Raw genomic sequence first — 19293 nt, 5'->3', positions numbered from 1 at the left:
TCGATATGCAGCACAGGATACCAATAGATCGTCCGGTGATAAGTCACATCGGCTGGCGCCGGAAGACGCTGTTTGCCTACTGAACCAATAACTGCGTGTGGAGTTGCACCTGGAATAATATTGGACCAGTGGACGGCCTGCGATTAACATATATGCATATGTGCCTTTCTTTTCACGAAGTGGCCACAAATGCAAAGAGCAGTTTCCAATCTATATATGGTGTGTGTGTGTGTGTGTTAATCATATATGAGACTTCAGCAAACATTTTTTTTTAACAAGTATTCATTAAGATGTTCTGGCCAAGACAAAATTCATGACAATCTTGCGGCGCCCACAGTAGTAATATCTTTCACCGAATCTGCAATTCCCTCTTTTCAAAAGAGTGCAGACTGTGTCTTTCTTTTCTTTGTTTCTTGCTCTTTCCCATCGGTATGAAGATATGGGTAGAGCCTCTTCGGGATTTTATTTTGTGTTATGATGTAATTTATTTCATAGTATGTATGCTGCTGTATTGCCTGAAATGTAGTATCTATGAGTATCTCTGCATCCATACTCTTGTCCTGTTCTTTGTTTTTAGTATTTTTTCTATCACATCGGTTTTATTTTCTTCTTTTCCGTTTTCCTCTTCTTTCACTTCCTCATCTTCTTCATCCTCGACTATTTGCACATTAAGTCTCGATTTAATAATATTATCTATCCATGAAAGGCGTGTTAAGCAAAATACTCTTGTGTCCTTACTTGTATTTTGCTGGACTTCTGCACATTGAGGATGCGTTGGTATGTGGCAACCATAGCATTTCCTGATCAGGTTTTGAGGATTTACAATGCTATACCACACCTTACGTAAATTACATGTTTTCGGCATTCGTTTTCCTATTGCATCAATCAGTAAATTCACTATATTCACCTTATTCATTTTCTTTGTTGGAATATGCTGATTGATGTCCATTTTCTTTATAAGTCTTTTGATCACTTGAATTTTATTTGGTACTCCTTCAATTATTTTCGAAATATTTTCTGCAGATTTGCTCCAGTTTGAAGGATCATAATATCCTTCCAATGTGTCTATGAATATTTTTGCAACTTTTTGGTTGGGGTTGTTATTGATCTCATAGATAAGAAATGCCAGTTCCCTTCCTGCTTAGTCATCATAGTGCAAGTCTGCAAGGCAAGCAAGATTTCTCCATTGCTTTCAGAGAGAGAGAGAGAGAGAGAGAGAGAGAGAGAGAGAGAGAGAGAGAGAGAGAGAGAGAGAGAGAGAGAGAGAGACTACATCTATTTCTTTTTTATAACCTAAAGAGAAGCAGATTCCTTCTTGTAATAACAACAGAACCAGTCAAGAGGAATAGAGATATATATATATATATCTATATATATATATATATATATATATATATATATATATATTTATATTTTATATATATATATATATATATATATATATATATATATATATGTGTGTGTGTGTGTGTGTGTGTGTGTGTGTGAGAGAGAGAGAGAGAGAGAGAGAGAGAGAACACCTATTTCTTTTTTATAACCTAAAGAGAAACAGATTCCTTCTTGTAATAATAACAGAACCAGTCATGAGGAATAGAGCAGATACATATACATTATATATATAATATATATATATATATATATATATATATATATATATATATATATATATATATATATGTGTGTGTGTGTGTGTGTGTGTGTGGTGTGTGTGTGTGAGAGAGAGAGAGAGAGAGAGAGAGAGAGAGAGAGAGAGAGAGAGAGAGAGAGAGAGGTTACAAACAAGAGGCTATATTCAAGATGTTATAAACGAGAGGTTATATACGAGGGTATGTACATACGGGAGGTCATTATACGACCGGCTATAAACGAGAGGTTATAGTATACGAAACAACTACAGCCCCATACTTCCCCGATTTCCCAAGATCTCTCTCTCTCTCTCCATCCATCACAACGAAAACTAAAAGTCAACGCCAGATTGAGCAACTCGCAGCCTAAAACTTACCAGGGAGGACTGTGAAGAAAGAAGCGAAAAAAAAAAACAAAAAAAATATTCATCGGCTGCAAAAGCTTCAAGATCAGAAAATTACTGTGCCCTTACCGGCAAACAGGAACTGAGCCTAACGTGCAACCCCCCCCCTAACCCCCAGCCACCACAGGTCATCAACCTTTGGGATGGACAAGTCTCTCTCTCTCTCTCTCTCTCCTCTCTCTCTCTCTCTAGATCTGAAGTTTCCCTTTCATTTCTTGAAATCACAGTGATTGAGAATTCCTCTCTCTCTCTCTCTCTCTCTCTCTCTCTCTCTCTCTCTCTCTCTCTCATGCATCACCCAGATTCAGTCAACCCTTGGAACTCGGTAACAGCGAGGCATATAATGGAATTCGAGGACATGTTACCAACAGCTTCTTCTTCTTCTTCTTCTTCTTCTACTACCTTTCTCAAGGACACTCCACATGAATGAAGGTCTGATTCTCTCTCTCTCTCTCTCTCTCTCTCTCTCTCTCTCTCTCTCTCTCTCTCTGAAGCCTTTATCCTTCCCCCCTCACTTTGGGATCATACGGAGACTAAATCACACGAAAGTTTAACCAGGGAGTTAAAGAAAAAAAATAATGAATAAAACGTTCTATTTACGAAATTCAACTTCGATGCAAGAATGAGACGGTGCGATTTTCGACGCTGGTTCAAAACGAACTCTGTGAACCCTTAGTCGCCTCTCACTCGTGAACTCAGACAGACTGAGTTGATTTCTCGCATAAAAAGTCATGCATGCAAACAAAGAGTTTGTGTGAATGGGTTGGTGTACTTGAAAAAAACAAACAAACAAACAAACAAACAGAAGCGGCCCGAATTTTACGTAAACGTTCAATCGAGTGAAAATAACGCGTCTATCTATAGACGACGTAGAAACCTGGAATCCATAGCGATCGAAGTTCTTCTCTCAAGAAAAATGTAAGGTCCTGAAATAGAAGAGAATATAACATAAATATAACTTAGGCCACAGGCCAAGCAATGGGACCTATGAGGTCATTCAGCGCTGGAAATGAAATTGAGAGCAGATAGGTCTGAAAGGTGTAACGTTAGGAGGAGAACCTCAAAGCAGTTCAAGAAGTACTATGAATCAACTGTTAGGTTCGTTTGTTTGTTTGTAAGGAGTTTTAACGTTGCATGGAACCACCAGTGGTTATTCAGCAACGGGACCAACGGCTTGACGTGACTTCCGAACCACGTCGAGAGTGACCTTCTATCACCAGAAATACACATCTCTCACTCCTCATTGGAATGGCCGAGAATCGAACTCGCGGCCACCGAGGTGACAGGCCAACACCATACCAACCACGCCACTGAGGTGCTCATCGACTGTTAGGAGAGGATGGAGGAAAGTCAGATGGCAGAAATTGAATACGAACGGAGGCACAGTAAAAGGAACGACAGGGGTCGTTGCAGCTAGGGGTCTATAAGTAATGCTTACAGTGCACTCCATGAGTTGCACTGACGGCACTCCCTTGCAATTCAGTTCAATTCATGTTTCCCGGTCTGTTTTGACTGTTTTGTCTGTTTAGTTTTGACTTATCTGACTTTTGACTGTTTCGTCTGTTTTGTTTCGATACTTTTGGCCGTTTTGTTTTACTTGTTTAGACTAAGTTGACAGTTTTGTCTGTTTTGACCGATTTGACAGTTCTGCCTGTTTTGTTTTGACGGTTTGTTCTGTTCTGACCCTTTTCCATGGTTTGTTTTTAATGTTTTTCCTGTCTGGCTGTTTTGTGTTTCCTGTTTGGCCTCTAATTCTTTTTTTTTTTTTTGACAAAGATTATCTACTTGGCATCCCACGTCCCAACTCCATCCTCACACGACAGGCATTCTCACGTTTACACAAAATTTAGATAAGATATTTTCTACTTAATTCTCTGGCCCCCACCCCCCCACGGGCATCCGTTACAAGTTGCCAGAAGAACAGGTCATCCAAAGTCAAGTCAGTTCACCCTTACAGTAAGTTACCCAAGCAAAGGAAAAAAAAAAAAAAAAAAAAAAAAAAAAAAAAAAAAAAAAAAAAACAAAAAAAAAAAAAAAAAAAAAAAAAAAAAAAAAAAAAAAAAAAAAAAAGACTTGCCAATGTACTTTCTCGACCACAGCAACACCCTGCAGAAATATGATTATAAAAAGTGTAGGGCAATTATACCTGGGCGCTACACCAGCCCAAAGTTGAATCATGGAAGCTCGTGAGAGAACTTTATTCTCATACCGAGCGAGAATCGAACAGAATATATGTAGATTTTTGAACCAAAGGCCGAGCGCTGGGATCTATAATAATGAAGTTATTCACGGAAATTTAGAGTAAGAGAATTTGACAGGTGTAACAGCAGGAAAACCTCGGAAGGGTTGAGTAAAAGTAAGATGGAGGAAAGAGAATATGAACGGGGGTACAGTAAAAAGGAATGAAAGGGGCTGCAGCAGCTAGGGGCCTATAAGGAAGGGACGCAGCACAGAACGTTAAGCAATGCCTACAGTGCACCGCATGAGTACCCAACGAGAATGAATTTCAACACAATTAGACCAGTGCACGCAGCTACTGTATATAAACGAGTTCATTGTTGCGTTTATAAAGGGCAAAACGTATGTGAAATATGCACCATCATAAACCAGAATTCTCTCTCTCTCTCTCTCTCTCTCTCTCTCTCTCGGAAATTCCTCTTCTGATCGATGCAGGCTACTCAACGCCTCCAAGATATTGTAAGCGGCTGTATAATCCGGCAAAGGAGGGGGATTATCAGTGGCTAGTACCTGTTCCGTCGAATGTTTTCGGGAAAGGGGGTGAATGGTAGTAACTTTATGGCCTGGTCCAATTCAAATTACGAAAGGTCCCCACGAAGGTTGACCGTAGAAAAAAAATAAATTACCAGAACTGCAAAATTCCAAGAACCAAACTACGAGCAGATTAACGTATGATAAAGGCCACGAAAAAAAAAAAAAAAAAAAAAAAAAAAATATGTATATATATATATATATATAATGATATATATAATATATATATATTATATATATTATATATATATATATATATATCTTTCGGTGCTCTCGATACATAATGTTGTATGAGCCGCGGCCCATGCAACTTCAACCACGGCCTGGTGGTGGCCTGCCCTATATCGTGCCAGACGTATGATTATGACGTTTGACTTTTACCTTAAAATAAAAACCACTGAGAAAGCTAGAGGGCTGCAATTTGGAATGTTTGATGACTGGAGAGTGGATGATAAACACACCAATTTGCAGCCCTCTAGCCTCAGTAGTTTAGAAGATCTGAGGGCGGACGGAAGAAAGTACGGACGGACAGACAAAGCCGTCGCAATAGTGTCTTTTACAGAAAACTAAAATTGCAAATTTTGAAACAGTAGAAATGATGGATACTCGAAAACTGTGATTTTTGGGTAAATTTGCGTCACTAAATCAAGCACTGGGACCTGTGAGGTCATTCAGCGCTGAAACTGAAACTGACAGTAAGAAGATGTGAAAGATGTAACAGGAGGAAAACCTCGCAGTATAATATTCTTTGGAAGCTTGAATTAGTTCAAGTCAGTGGCCCCTGTGGTGGGCTTGTTCCATACGAATAGGTTTCATCTACTGAATACACACACAATAATAATAATAATAATAATAATAATAATAATAATAATAATAATAATAATAATAATAATAATAATAATCTTTGGAAGCTTGAGTCTCGAGTCAATGGCCCCTGAAGGTGGTCTTTTTCCATATAAATAGATTTCATCTCCTGAATAATAATTATATATAATGTACATGCATGTGTGTGTGTATATATATATATATATATATATATATATATATATATATATATATATATATATATATATATATATATATATATATATATATAATATCTATGTATATATATATATATATATATATATACGTTTAATAAGGTCTTTGGAACTTGATGTTCAACTGATAAGTCGTCGCACCCTTAAGAGTAACTCTACCCATTTTCAACCGAAAAATCGCACAGGTCAGGCGACCCGGTTTTGAGAATCTTAGAGCGAGCTGCCTCCCAGTGGAAAAAGGGCAGGCATGATCTCTCTCTCTCCCCACACCACTCATAAAGAGGCAGGAGACGGAAGAAGGAAGGAAGGAAGGCGCTTTATCGCCAGTGAGCCAAATATTTACACTTCTCGTCGAGCGAGTGGGCAGAACTCACGACCGTTTCGGCGAAGCTGAAATATGTATAGTACTTAAATGTATTTTTCACCAGATCCAAAAATTCCGTGTTTTGGGTTTGTTTACCCGCTCTTCGTTCGCATATCATCTATATATTTCTGTTTGCTATCCGAACCTTCGAGATCAACAAACTATATATACGTAAGATTTGGGCCAAAGGAAAGCGCTGGGACCTGTGAGGCCATTCAGCGTTGAAATTGACATCAAAAAAAAGGTTCGAAAGGAGTCACAAGACGAAAAACCTCAAAGTTGACAATTGTTAAGAGAGGGTCGAAAGTAAGGAGATGCATAGAATATGAACGGAGCTACGATAAAAACGAATAAAAGGGGTTGCAGTTAGGGGCCTAAGGAAGAGACGCTACATAGTAGTAATACCCACAGTGCATGGTATAAGGTGCACTGACGGCATTGCCCCCTTACGAGGAAGAATTTGGTGAACGTTTGTGTATGGCAGAGAGAAGAAGAAAAAACATTTTTTTTAAAAGGTATCTTAGTTTATAATAATAGTTTACTATATCTCATTTCAACCAGACCACTGAGGAGCTGATTGACAGCTCTCCCAGGGCTGGCCCCGAAGGATTCGATATTTTGACTTAGCTAGGAACCAACTGGCTACTTAGCAAGGGGACCTACAGCTTCTTGTGGGATCCGAAACACATCGAGAAATGAATTTCTATCGCCAGTAATAAATGCCTCTGGTTTCGCGTTGGCGGAGCGGGGAATCGAACACAGGCAGAGAGAGGATGTATGGGGGTTGTGTGTGTGTGTGTGGGGGGGGGGGGGCGTGGGGCGGTTTGGGTTGAGCAACAGACACCACGAACCTGGGAAGAGAACGATAAATAAAAGAAAAATCTATCCTTCAACGGCAATTTCGTGAGAGACCCGTGGCTGATAATTGTGTTCCTTAAAGAGAGAGAGAGAGTTTAGGAGAGAGAGAGAGAGAGAGAGAATTCTCTCTCCACAAGCTCTGGTTCTTTTTTAGTTATTTTATTTTATTTACTTATATATTTATTTATTTATTTTTTGAAAACACTACTTCACTTCGATGCTGTCATTCGAACATTTGAGTGACAATGAGAGAGAGAGAGAGAGAGAGAGAGAGAGAGAGAGAGAGAGAGAGAGAGAGATTAATAATAATAATAATAATAATAATAATAATAATAAAAATAATAATAATAATAATAAAGACCACATAATACTATAGTAGTCACATCAACCGTGCATCTGATGTCTAGGCCAGTCCCTTACGACGCTCCTGATTGGCTGTTAATAAGCCAATCACGGGGCTGGAAACTCTCCTCAGTCACTCTCGAGAGTTCGACATAGGCAGGATGTATGTTCCACCTCTCCTAAGGGATACGTCTTTCAAAGGTATTCCTCAGGAAGGTGGAACATAAATCCTGCCACTGTGACCTCTGGCCATTGATAAGCCAATCACGGGGCTAGAAACTCTCAGTCTCTCTCGAGAGAGTTCAACAGAGGCACGATGTATGTTCCACCTCTCTAAGGGATACGTCTTTCAAAGGTATCCCTCAGGAGAGGTGGAACAAAAATCCTGCCTATGCCAACTCTCGAGAGAGATTGAGAGCTTCCAGTCCTGTGATTGGCTTATCAGGAGTGTCATATGGGACTAGCCTAGGCATCAGATGCACGGTTGATGTGAATCTACTGTAGTTTACTCACTATGGGGACAAAGGGAATGGAATGTAATACCACATAAATTTGTACTCCCCTAACCGTCAAAATAAGTGATACTACTAAATAATTCTCCCAGTATCAAATAAACAGATTTTCCGACCCTGAAAACGCATCTAATAACACGCAGACAGACGACAGACAGACAGACAGACACACACACACACACATATATATATATATATATATATATATATATATATATATATATATATAGTAATATGTATGTGTGTGTGTCTATTAGTAACCTGAACAATGAAGTGAAGAAAATAATTAGGAAATATGAAGCAATTTCAAATAAAGCTGGTTAACAGTGAGAAAGAAAAAAGCCATTCTATTTCAATGAATGTTGTAATCCGTGAAAGAAAAATTGTGCCCTAAAAGTATATATGGATTATAATAATAATATATAATATATATATATATATATAGATATATATATATATATGTATATATATAAGCATTATCTCCGGTAAATATAAGCAAAGACAAATTCCTACGAAGGAAAGAAGTGGTGAATGGGAGTCCTGCAACAAAGGCCTTTCGACTGCTTGCCCTTTTTGGATTTTGTAGAACGTGTGTGTGAAAACAATTCGCTTCGCATGCCATCTTTTTGAAATACTATCAATTACTTTCCCCAAGTTACAAATAACGCACCTGCAAATCTAGCCGCCTGTGTGTCACTCCCAAAGGCTACGTGGACAGGTATTGTCCCCTCCCCCGCCCGCCACACCACACACAAAAAACACCTGGATGTCAATAAAATTTAATTTAATTTAAATACAGCATTCACCCCCGCTTTTCTGCACCCAACTGTGCAATTTTGTTTCATGGGGACAGAGAGAGAGAGAGAGAGAGAGAGAGAGAGAGAGAGAGAGAGAGGAGAGAGAAGAGAGAGAGAGAGAGAGAGCAATCCAATATTAGAAAATTCATATATCGTCCGTATCTCTCGTCACCAGAAAACAAACGAAAAAAAATGTAAAAGTGCGGTAATCCTTTTCATTCTATGACGTCATATTATGACAACGGGAGTTGCCAATTATTCACCGACGCATTGCGTAATAATATTGGAATTTTATTGAAAAAAAAATCTCATAACACGAATCGCAAAAATGATGAAGAAATCCACAGTTATTAATGTCTAAATATGTATTAAATAAATGCCACATATATATAATATATATAGATATATATATAGTATATATATATATATATATATATATACATATATATTTCTAATAGATATAATATACTATTATCAATAGTATTCAGTAGATGAAAACCCATTCGCACGGAAATTCAAAACTTCCTAAGAATATGTTGTTTTCAACCTCCCACTGATCAAGACCATCCAACCCCCCCCCCCCCCCCCCCCCCCCCCCCCCCGCCGCAGCCGCCCACAGCAGCGTATATAGCTGACCATGATAAAGAGCCAGTGATTTTCCATAGGGCCGGGGCGAGACGAGTCGCGAACCCGCCACATCTGAGTGGCATGTTAAGGCACTAACTACTATGCCAGAGGTACTGGTGTCATAGGAGTGTGGGTCTCCCCTAACATTTGATCAAATTCGATAAGTGTAGGAAAATCATACAAAATCGAATGTCGCCAAGATGAACAATGAAACAAGGCGTGACCCGACCTCCAGCTTGCTCAGGGCACGTGCTAAAGTCTACGGAGAAATAGCGTTGTTTCGCCAACGAAAATCAATATAAATACGCTATATTTTACGGGAAATAATTTTTCTGTACTGCTTAACAAGCACATTTTTTATTGTTACATTTTCATGCTAATAAAGTAATCGTAATTATCGTATCCTAAAATTCAAGTACCCTTAAATCAACGCGAAACTACTTTTTCAAAGACATTTTCTAAACCTCCCCCCCCCCAAAAAAAAAAAATAGTAGTTCGTAGGCTTTACTACAAGAGCAAGCGAAAATAACTGACAAGTCCATAATTATAAAAAAGAAACTTAATTTATGCATTTACAGAAAACTCCAAGCGAGGTCCCACTCCACCAAAACATTGGATTTTTTGGTTTTTTTTGGGGGGGATCCTGAGACTGATTCCTCCAAGGTCAGAAGAACAAATAAATTGGTCGGTCACGTACAGTGGATAAATAAAAGGGAGGCTACATGATATCTCAAACTTCATAACCTATAGATATAAGCTACAGATGAGTGTATGTATATATATATATATATATATATATATATATATATATATATATATATATATATACATATACTACACATATTTAAGCCTTCTGAAGCTACTGCAAAATCATGAAAAAAAAAAAAAAAGATCATGCTGAAACTCCTCTTTACCTCATTTTGGATTTACAGCTGGCTTTACCATCATCATCATCATTATTATTATTATTATTATTATTTCATTATTTATTTTAGTTATTATTATTATTAGTTAGTTATTATTAATTATTATTATTAAATTATTAATTATTAATTATTAAATTATAATTATTAATTAATTAATTATTAATTATTAATATTAATTATTAATTATTATTAAATTAAATTAATTAATTAATTAATTAAATTAATTAATTACTTAATTAATCTTAACTAATTAATTAATTAAGTTAATGTAATTAATTAATTAATTATTTACTTATTATTATTATTATTATTATTATGATTATTATTATTATTATTATTATTATTATTATTATTAATTATTATTATTATTAATATTAGATCCAAGGGATAAGGAAACCTATCCACATGGAACCAGCCCACCAAAGGAGCCACTGACTTAAAATTCTCCGATTTCCCAGAGAATATCAAGACGTTCATTAGGAAGATGTAAGAGGAGGTAAAGGGAAATGCGAGAATGGAGAAATTTCACGTATAAAAACAAACAAAATAAAATAAAGCGACGAATTCATTAATAGAGAGAGAAGTGTCTTGAAGATGCAGTGAGAACAGCATCACGACAGCCACCACCATCACCAGTCACTGAAACTCGTAAGGTCCTCAAGCAGTCGATTCAGAGAACAGCTGAACCACATTCAATATGACTCATTGCCTCATTGCAAGGAAACGATGAACATTGCAGGAAACGATGAAGCTCGCGAGTAGATTAACGTGTTTCCTCCGACATTCCTATCTCAAAACTAACAGTTTATCATAAGTCCCACTTACTAACGTGCGCATATTTTCCCTACAAGTACCAGAAGTGAATCTATTCCATCACGTAGGACTTGAAAAAAATAATAAAATCTCTATCCGGTTGTTTAACACGCAGAAAAATCTCTCTCTCTCTCTCTCTCTCTCTCTCTCTCTCTCTCTCTCTCTCTCTCTCTCACGTAAGTATGAAGATTCCTTTAATGCCACGGTGATGCTTGAGAAATTCTCTCTCTCTCTCTCTGCTGCTCAAAGGATGCGAGGTTCAACATCAGTAAAATAGCAAGAGACGCGAGTCAATGAAGGGAAAGTGGACAAAACAGCCGAATTGAATTCAATATTTACAACGCGAACCACTTCTGCAGAGGAGGTAGTAGTATATGAGGTATGCTAGCGGGTTAGAGGATGGGTCATGCAGTTGTTCTATTCGTGGGTATGATTTGTTATGGCACATACGAGAGAGAGAGAGAGAGAGAGAGAGAGAGAGAGAGATGAACATCCTCCAATAAGGTTTCTCTTTATACAACATTTCCATAAGGCACTGAAAAGTTTAGTCGACAGATAATGGCCAATATATACAGACACCAAGGTCTATAGAATACGGAATAAGGTATTCTACAGACCTTGACAGGTGACAGCGACAAAGTATTCCCAACAAATTCCGCGCGAGACGAGTCCTCTTTCAAAATGGGAGATGAATATTCTTCCCAGCAAAGGCATGCATAACTAACAACACCCAAACTATTCATGTTTCCGTTTCCAGCATTAGATGTTTCTCAAGCCTTCAGACAGAGGTGAATAGAACTAGAAATAGTCAAATAATAAGGCTTTCTAGCAACGGGATCTACGAATCAACTCCTCCTCTGGTAAACAGTGGGAGTATTGGTAGTATTGGGTTCGTCTATGATTTTTGGTGTATTCTAAGTTCTACTTTGAGAACCATGAGACGATCGCGGTACTCTTCATTCGCTGAGACATTCGTCAACATCATCATCGTCCATCATTATTATCATTATTATTATTATTATTATTATATTATATTATTTCAAGAAGTTCGTCCAATAATAATAATATAATAATAATAATAATAAGAGTCATTAACATTTAGAAGATGAGCCCTATTCTCACAAGAAACAGCTCACTGACTTCAAATTGAAGCTTCCAAAGAATATTACGGTGTCCATTCGAAATAATATTATAACATTTGCGGAGAGCGGGAAAACGACCGACTACCGGTAGCCAGCACAAAGAATATGACGTCCATTCGAAAGAGCCGTCAGTCTAATCTCATCCATTTTCTCTTCTTCTTCGCCTCCTCCTCCTCTCTTCCAAGAAGGCCGACTGATGATGGCACAGGGCAAGTTTTGGACTCCAGCCCCCGGCCATTGCCTCTCGTTCTCGCGGGATGGATGCCACGAAGAAGAAGAAGAAGAAGAAGAAGCCTTTATCAAAATGAAACCTTGAATACACGAGTATTTACTATAGTAGATTCACATCAACCGTGCATATGTCTAGGCCCTTACGACGCCCCTGATTGGCTGCTGTTAAGCCAATCACGGGGCTGGAAACTCTCCTCAGTCTCTCGAGAGTGTTCACAGAGGCAGGATGTGTATTCCACCTCTCCGGAAGGATACGCCTTTCAAAATATCCCTCAGGAGAGGTGGAACATACATCCTACCTCAGTGAACTTTCTCGAGAGTGTGTGAGAGTTTCCAGCCCTGTGAGTGGCTTATCAACAGCCAATGAGGAGCGTCGTAAGGGCCTAGACATCAGATGCACGGTTGATGTGAATCTACTATAGTACAATAGAACTGAACAGAATATACACTTTAGGCCGGAGATGGAAGAAGGAGAATACGAACGGAGGCACAGTAAAACGAATGAAAGATGTTTGAGCTAGGGGCCTACGGATGGGACGCTGCAAAGAACCGTAATTCATGCCTACAGTGCACCACTTTCGGCACTACTTCGCAGAAAATTTCGAAAGGTCACCTTCTGGGCTCAGAAGGAACAATTTTGTTTGTATGGGGTTTTGACGTTGCATATAACCAGTGGTTATTCAGCAATGTGACTTCTATCACCAGAAATACACATCTCTCACCCCTCAGCGGAATGCCCGAGAGTGGCAGTGAGCCAAAACTTGACCCTGTACACTTGAGCTTTAAGAAACCAAAATATCGACGTCTGGGAGCAACTCGACGTTAGGAAAAGGAAGCAGCTAATAAACCGACGAGAACGAAGTTCAGTCAGAAATGGCGAGACTTTCAATACGCCCAGCTTGAAGCAGTCGGGACGCGCACGGCCCCGTGGAAGCAGAAGCAAGCAGAAGCAAGCAAGCAAGCAGTAAAGCAGCGGCTGGTGCTGTTGCAGTATAGCAGTTCTTGCACTTAACGAAGAAGAGGGGGGAAACGCGGCTTTAATGCGCAGTCTTTGACCTTTTAGTAAACTGGGAGTGGTCACTAAAGAGATCATCACTCAAGTCTTTCCCCACCCCCAAAACCCCACTCCAACCCCCCCCCCCCCCCGCCCCCCCCTCTGAAAGCAGAAAGAACACAATGTGTAATGATAAAACAGACTCGGTAACCTACTGGCATTCAGAACGTTTCGAATACATCTGTCTGTCTGTCTGTCTGTAATGACTTTATTCACTCTTTTCATAATTACTGCAGTTCGAGAGAGAGAGAGAGAATTTACATTTTGAAGTTCTGTAACCTATTAACTTTAAAACATAAATACTAAATATATAAAGTCAATTCGTCAATTGCAACATGAAAAATGCATTCGATAAAGATTCCTATCTAGACTTAAACCTTAGAAGAAAAAAAAACGAGTTTCAATAAAATAAAATCGCTCCACCTGGAATCCTCGCACGGAGAGAGATCCACAAGTATAGTATTTCAACTTGCGTTACAGTATACGCGTGGTAATTATTGTAAAACTCTTTTCACTGGCTTCACTGCAGTAGTAAATGTGTGGTCTTACAATCCGTTATTTAAAATCACAGACTTTAATATACAGTTATATATAATAAATACTATATAACATGTAATTATAAAATATAACTCTAATTACCGGACGCTGAGGAAACATGAAATTAATATTTACATTAGACGTCACTTTGTGTTTGAAGTATACATAACTTCCCACTAAATCCGACATCTCTCTCTCTCTCTCTCTCTCTCTCTCTCTCTCTCTCAGCAACATCCAACGCCACTCTAAATACACAATATGGTCTAGCTATGCTTTTTTCTTCTTACCGTGCGAGCAGTAAGCACATCTTTCCAGATGTAGGCCTAATTACATACCGTTTGTCACCAACACTACCAAACTCGAAAAACTCCGAACATTTCAAGCTCCCAAGACACAATATAATATTAATTACGCCCGTTTTTTTTTTTTAAAGCACCTACTCCCCCATATCCCACAGCCAACTTCATCGCTTTGAAAGAATGTAAAAACCACTATGGTATTTCCAGCGGACAGCTTATGATGAACCTTCCAGCATATATACGGGAATTCAATTCACGACTCTTCCAAAGCCCTCGCCAGCGTGAGATAAAATACAGACATGCGAACTTACAAAATCACTGCTGCCCGTACGATGTGCACGTTTGTTATACATAGGCCTATATGCATTACATAAGATCATTTATGAGCACAGCCTTAGTGCAGAATAATTCATCTATCAGCCAAGTGCAAATGTACGCACATGATTTTTTTTATGCCTACAACCTATGTGCAAGAAAAAAAAATAAATCTATTAGCGACGTGGAAATGAAGCTCTCTCGCGTGCTCCAGAAACTCAAAAAAGAAAAAAAAACATTAGACTGCCTATAAACTTTATGTTAATATGTTGGACGCGAATTTGTTGTACAAAGAGAGTTTTCAGTGCAAGTTTTTATAATGTATTACTAAAATATGGATTATTATATCCTCCACTTCTGTCTACTAATTTACTGACAGGGAATCTCTCTCTCTCTCTCTCTCTCTCTCTCTCTCTCTCACAAAACACTACCTCAACCTCTATCTACTCACGAGGAACCTACGCGAAACAGACAATTTTTTTATTTTACTCGTCCCTAGTAGTAACGAGTCCTTCCAGACAGAAAGATATAGGTCTATATAAGAGGACTTGCTTCGCCTTTGTCCAAGAGTCATGAAGCCTGAACCAAATGAACCACCATCACTGACTTGAGGTGGTGATATGTATTTTCTTAGCTCCCTTGGTGATCATGATCACATCATACTCACAACGGTATGGAAAGAAAATACTGAAATGCGAACACGTATTTCTTAGCAGGAATCTCAAACATTGCTTGATCTGCCGAAACAAATTATATATATATATATATATATATATATATATATATATATATATATATATATGTGTGTGTGTGTGTGTGTGTGTGTGTGTGTGTGCGTTTCTATATACATACATACATGTGCATGTAGTATATGCCTCTAATCAAGACTACCAAAAAAAAAAGTCTTTCGTTAAAATAAAAAAAGTTGTAGCTCAATCGATGAAAGGCCTGCAGCACAATACGAGATATAGATCAGAACACAATTATTCAATTACGTCAGTTCGAATAGCAATAAGCAAACCACTTAAACAGGTCAGACGGCTCTATCAAAAGCTAACAATAGATATAACTTGCACTGAAGTGGTACGCGAACTATAGCCAAAGCGGAAATATATGCTGTGTCAAAGTCTCCGTCCTATAGCAAATACCGGCAGCAATCAAGGGTTTTAATTCTGGTAATGTGAAAAACTGTGGAAAGTCAAATGTCAAATGTACGTTTAGTACCGCAAGAGCAAGTCACAGCCAGAAACTAACAAAACTTACATAGAAGCTGGGAGCTTTTTAAGAGGAATCAGCATGGCTCGCGACATGCATGAACAACAAGCGGGTGTCTTAAGAGATGCGATAACAAAAATAGTGTCAGGGATTCGTGGGAGAGGAGGGAGTGGATAGTACTAGTAACAAGCAGAGGAAGAATGGAAATGGGGAATAGCAGAGGTGTAAGTCGGAAGCTTTACTGACTCGTGTCAGACCTGGCAAAACCCTTATAAATGCAGAGAGAGAGAGAGAGAGAGAACTTATGGCCAATAAGACACTTGTACAGCATTGTGCACAACCGGTATACTGCAAGTGACAATAAACTATTTACGATCGAAATTTTAAACTAAATAGGGTTCGAATACTAAACTGCAAGACTTTCCCCTAATCAAACTATATTTCATTCCCTGTGACTCCTGAGTCATCGCAATTCATCATCAGATTGGTCTTCAGTGCGTCTATGCTCATGACTATTCATACTGATTTCTGACAAGAACTTCACTCGATACGATTCAAGGTAAAAAGGATATCGATACTACCATCACATACTTCGACCTGTTGACAACAGGACAAGATGGCTTTGATATGTGGTCTGCTAACTGAAGGAACTCCCGAAAACCATCCAAGTACACAGTTCGTACACACACACATACACACACACACACACACAGAGAGAGAGAGAGAGAGAGAGAGAGAGAGAGAGAGAGAGAGAGAGAAACGAACTTCCGTATATTTGGTAAGGTTTCACATCAATGAATACTACTTAAGGGGCAGTCCGTTGACCCCATACACTTCTTCCACCAAAGGTTCACCACAACTTCTTGTCAAGTTGGTGGAAATACAACCAATAATCATAATTTTTCTTTTCCGACGCCTCGGGAGCTCGGGCGCCGTCAAATATAGGAACACCATTTAAAATTACGTCACGGATGCCATGACAACCAGGGTTTAATTACGACCGAAAAACTTACATATTGCCCCGTCACTTCCTGGGGGAAAACAACATAGTTCAAGAATGTATCCATTTGAAAACTGAGGGCAGCAACCCACTAGCAACAAGGAACACCCTCGCCTATTTGCGCCTAAATGTCAACGTGATTACTTCTTAACAAGGACGAGATGCACTCAACGCCATTGTTCACGCACGACTTGTCATTCATTCTTCACCAAAATGTCTGCTTAAGTGGTATACGAAACTAATCGATCTGGAGAGGGCATCACGTTCCTTTATACTCGGTCTAATCACAGATACGCCCTGGTTGGATTTTACTGGTGTTTAGCTACAGTGGTGTGGGCGAGGGGGGACTCTCTCTCTCTCTCTCTCTCTCTCTCTCTCTCTCTCTCTCTCTCTCTCTCTCTCTCTCTCTCTCTGCAAGCCCATTAATGAAAACCAGTTTAATATTTTACCGTGAGCACATGTAATTATTTTTCGCTACATTTGCCATCCTTCATACCATTCTTTTACCTGATGCTGGTATGCCTGCCATAGTTATTCATAATTACAAAAATATAAATGACACTATTCCTTCTTGTTCTTCTTATGAAAAATGAACGGCATCCATGCTACTTTCTTGTCAGGCGAGGGCAATATTTCACTGTTCGTCTTGAACCCTCAAAATCCTATATGAAATAGACCTAGCTTATCTATATATATATATATATAATATATATATATATATATATATATATATATGTGTGTGTGTGTGTGTATATATATACAAATAACTTGATCACAAAACATACAAAACGGTGATTGCTATGTATAACTAAAGGTGATGCCAGGGAGGAAAATGAAAAGACGAGAATATGTTTTTGCTCTGCTATGATCAGTTGTACCTCAAGTAAAGGGTCGTGTAGACCGAAAGATCTTGGCAATTCTCGTCTTATCATTTTACGTGGCAAGCACCGTTTTAATATATTTATCATAAATATATATATATATATATATATATATATATATATATATTATATCAAACGAAAATAATATTTTACTACCTATCTTTTAACTCTTCGAATGCCAATGTGGAACCTGCATATATATATTATATATATTATTATATATATTATATATATATTTATATATAAATATATATATATATATATCATCGAAATTACAGGGAAAGCTAATGAAAAAAAATAATCAACAACTCAACTGGGTAACAACCTTACTGACAACCGTGAAAACTACATTTAAATACCCAGTGTTGGAAGGGAATCCCCACACTTAAAGCAAAACTTCCCCTAGGGTGGAAACGCAGCGATAAGACTCGGCAGGTTTTTTTTCGTTCTTTCTTTCTTTTTAAAGTTTGTTTTAATGTGTCCATTGATGATGGGTGTCATCGACATACGTAATAATTACTAGCCCCGTCGAGTCATCAACGCGAACGCACCCCATCTCCCCTAACAAACAACAAAATGCTTAAAGCTTGTGGGCTATGATGACCTTTTATTTTTTATTTTATTTTCTAGGGGGGGGGGCAGGGTTGTGGAAGGGGTAAGGAGGGCGATAGCCGCCCTATACTACTAACCTCGTTACAACACACACAGGTAAAGGAAGGTCTTCGGAGATTCGTCTTGACCATTCCAATACATGACAGGAAAATGGGCGCGGGCGCGCCTTTCGACGCCCGCTGACCACCTTCACCACCATGAGGGCGGAAAGGAAATGAAGTCGTGGGCGTGGGCGTAGTAACAGCAGCTAGTATATACTCACCAGATGAAATCCTTGCAGTGGCTGCAGAACGTTGGCTGTTTGAAGAATCTGGGGATGAACTTATGATCGTTGATGATGAAGACGTTCTTCTTCTTGAGGGCGCCCTTCCTGCCTCGCTGTCCCGTGGCGAAGGCCGTCTTCATATCTCCCGCCCCGGGGTTGTTGTCGTCATCGTGGTTTTGCTGCTGTTCGTCCGTCATGGTCACGTTAGGTCCCTGGAGCTCACGATAACAAGTTTACGCTCGCACTGCTTGTATAGCACTAAGAGGCAAAGCGATGATCGTCTGCTATTCGGTGGCCGGGCGCGCCCAGACTCGCGCCCTTTCCTGCCGTCTTGCGTCTCGTTTCTTTCTGCATCGTCTAGCAGTGTCTTGCTCTCATTCGTCAAGCATTCATTTACTGTTCGTCATTTTCTCATCACGGGCCAATGCCATGTATCTCTAGTGTAATCTATTCCAACTTCATTCACTCTCAAGGTAAAGAATGATAGAATCGGGAATTTTTTTTAAAGGAAAACAAATGCTGATTGTAACGTTCGGGCTTTCGCTTCACAGGAAACGAGTCTACCCAAAGACTTAGAAAAAAAAACCATTCCCAATCTCAGACTCCATATTAGTTGACAATTCTCTTAATGGTAAGTGTTGTATTATCAGGATGAATAAACTCAC

General features: G+C 38.8%; 1 protein-coding gene across 6 annotated transcripts in view; it reads right to left on the bottom strand.

Annotated features, from left to right (window-relative positions):
* Positions 1 to 18903, bottom strand: part of LOC135222048 (protein kinase C, brain isozyme-like) — a 548910-nt gene extending 530007 nt beyond the window's left edge. For 5 of the 6 annotated variants that reach the window (XM_064260187.1, XM_064260186.1, XM_064260188.1 and 2 more), the window contains exon 1: positions 18626 to 18903. In XM_064260187.1, coding sequence (XP_064116257.1) covers positions 18626 to 18825 — 200 coding nt within the window. In that variant the 5' untranslated portion in view covers positions 18826 to 18903. The remainder of the gene's footprint in view (positions 1 to 18625) is intronic. The other variant, XM_064260184.1, reaches the window with a different exon arrangement.
* Between the last annotated feature and the right edge of the window lie 390 nt (positions 18904 to 19293).

This window comes from Macrobrachium nipponense, chromosome 3, assembly GCF_015104395.2.
Source record: "Macrobrachium nipponense isolate FS-2020 chromosome 3, ASM1510439v2, whole genome shotgun sequence".
NCBI lineage: Eukaryota > Metazoa > Arthropoda > Malacostraca > Decapoda > Palaemonidae > Macrobrachium > Macrobrachium nipponense.
The sequence above is the reverse complement of the archived record's forward strand: the minus strand, read 5'-3'. Positions and strand labels throughout refer to the sequence as shown.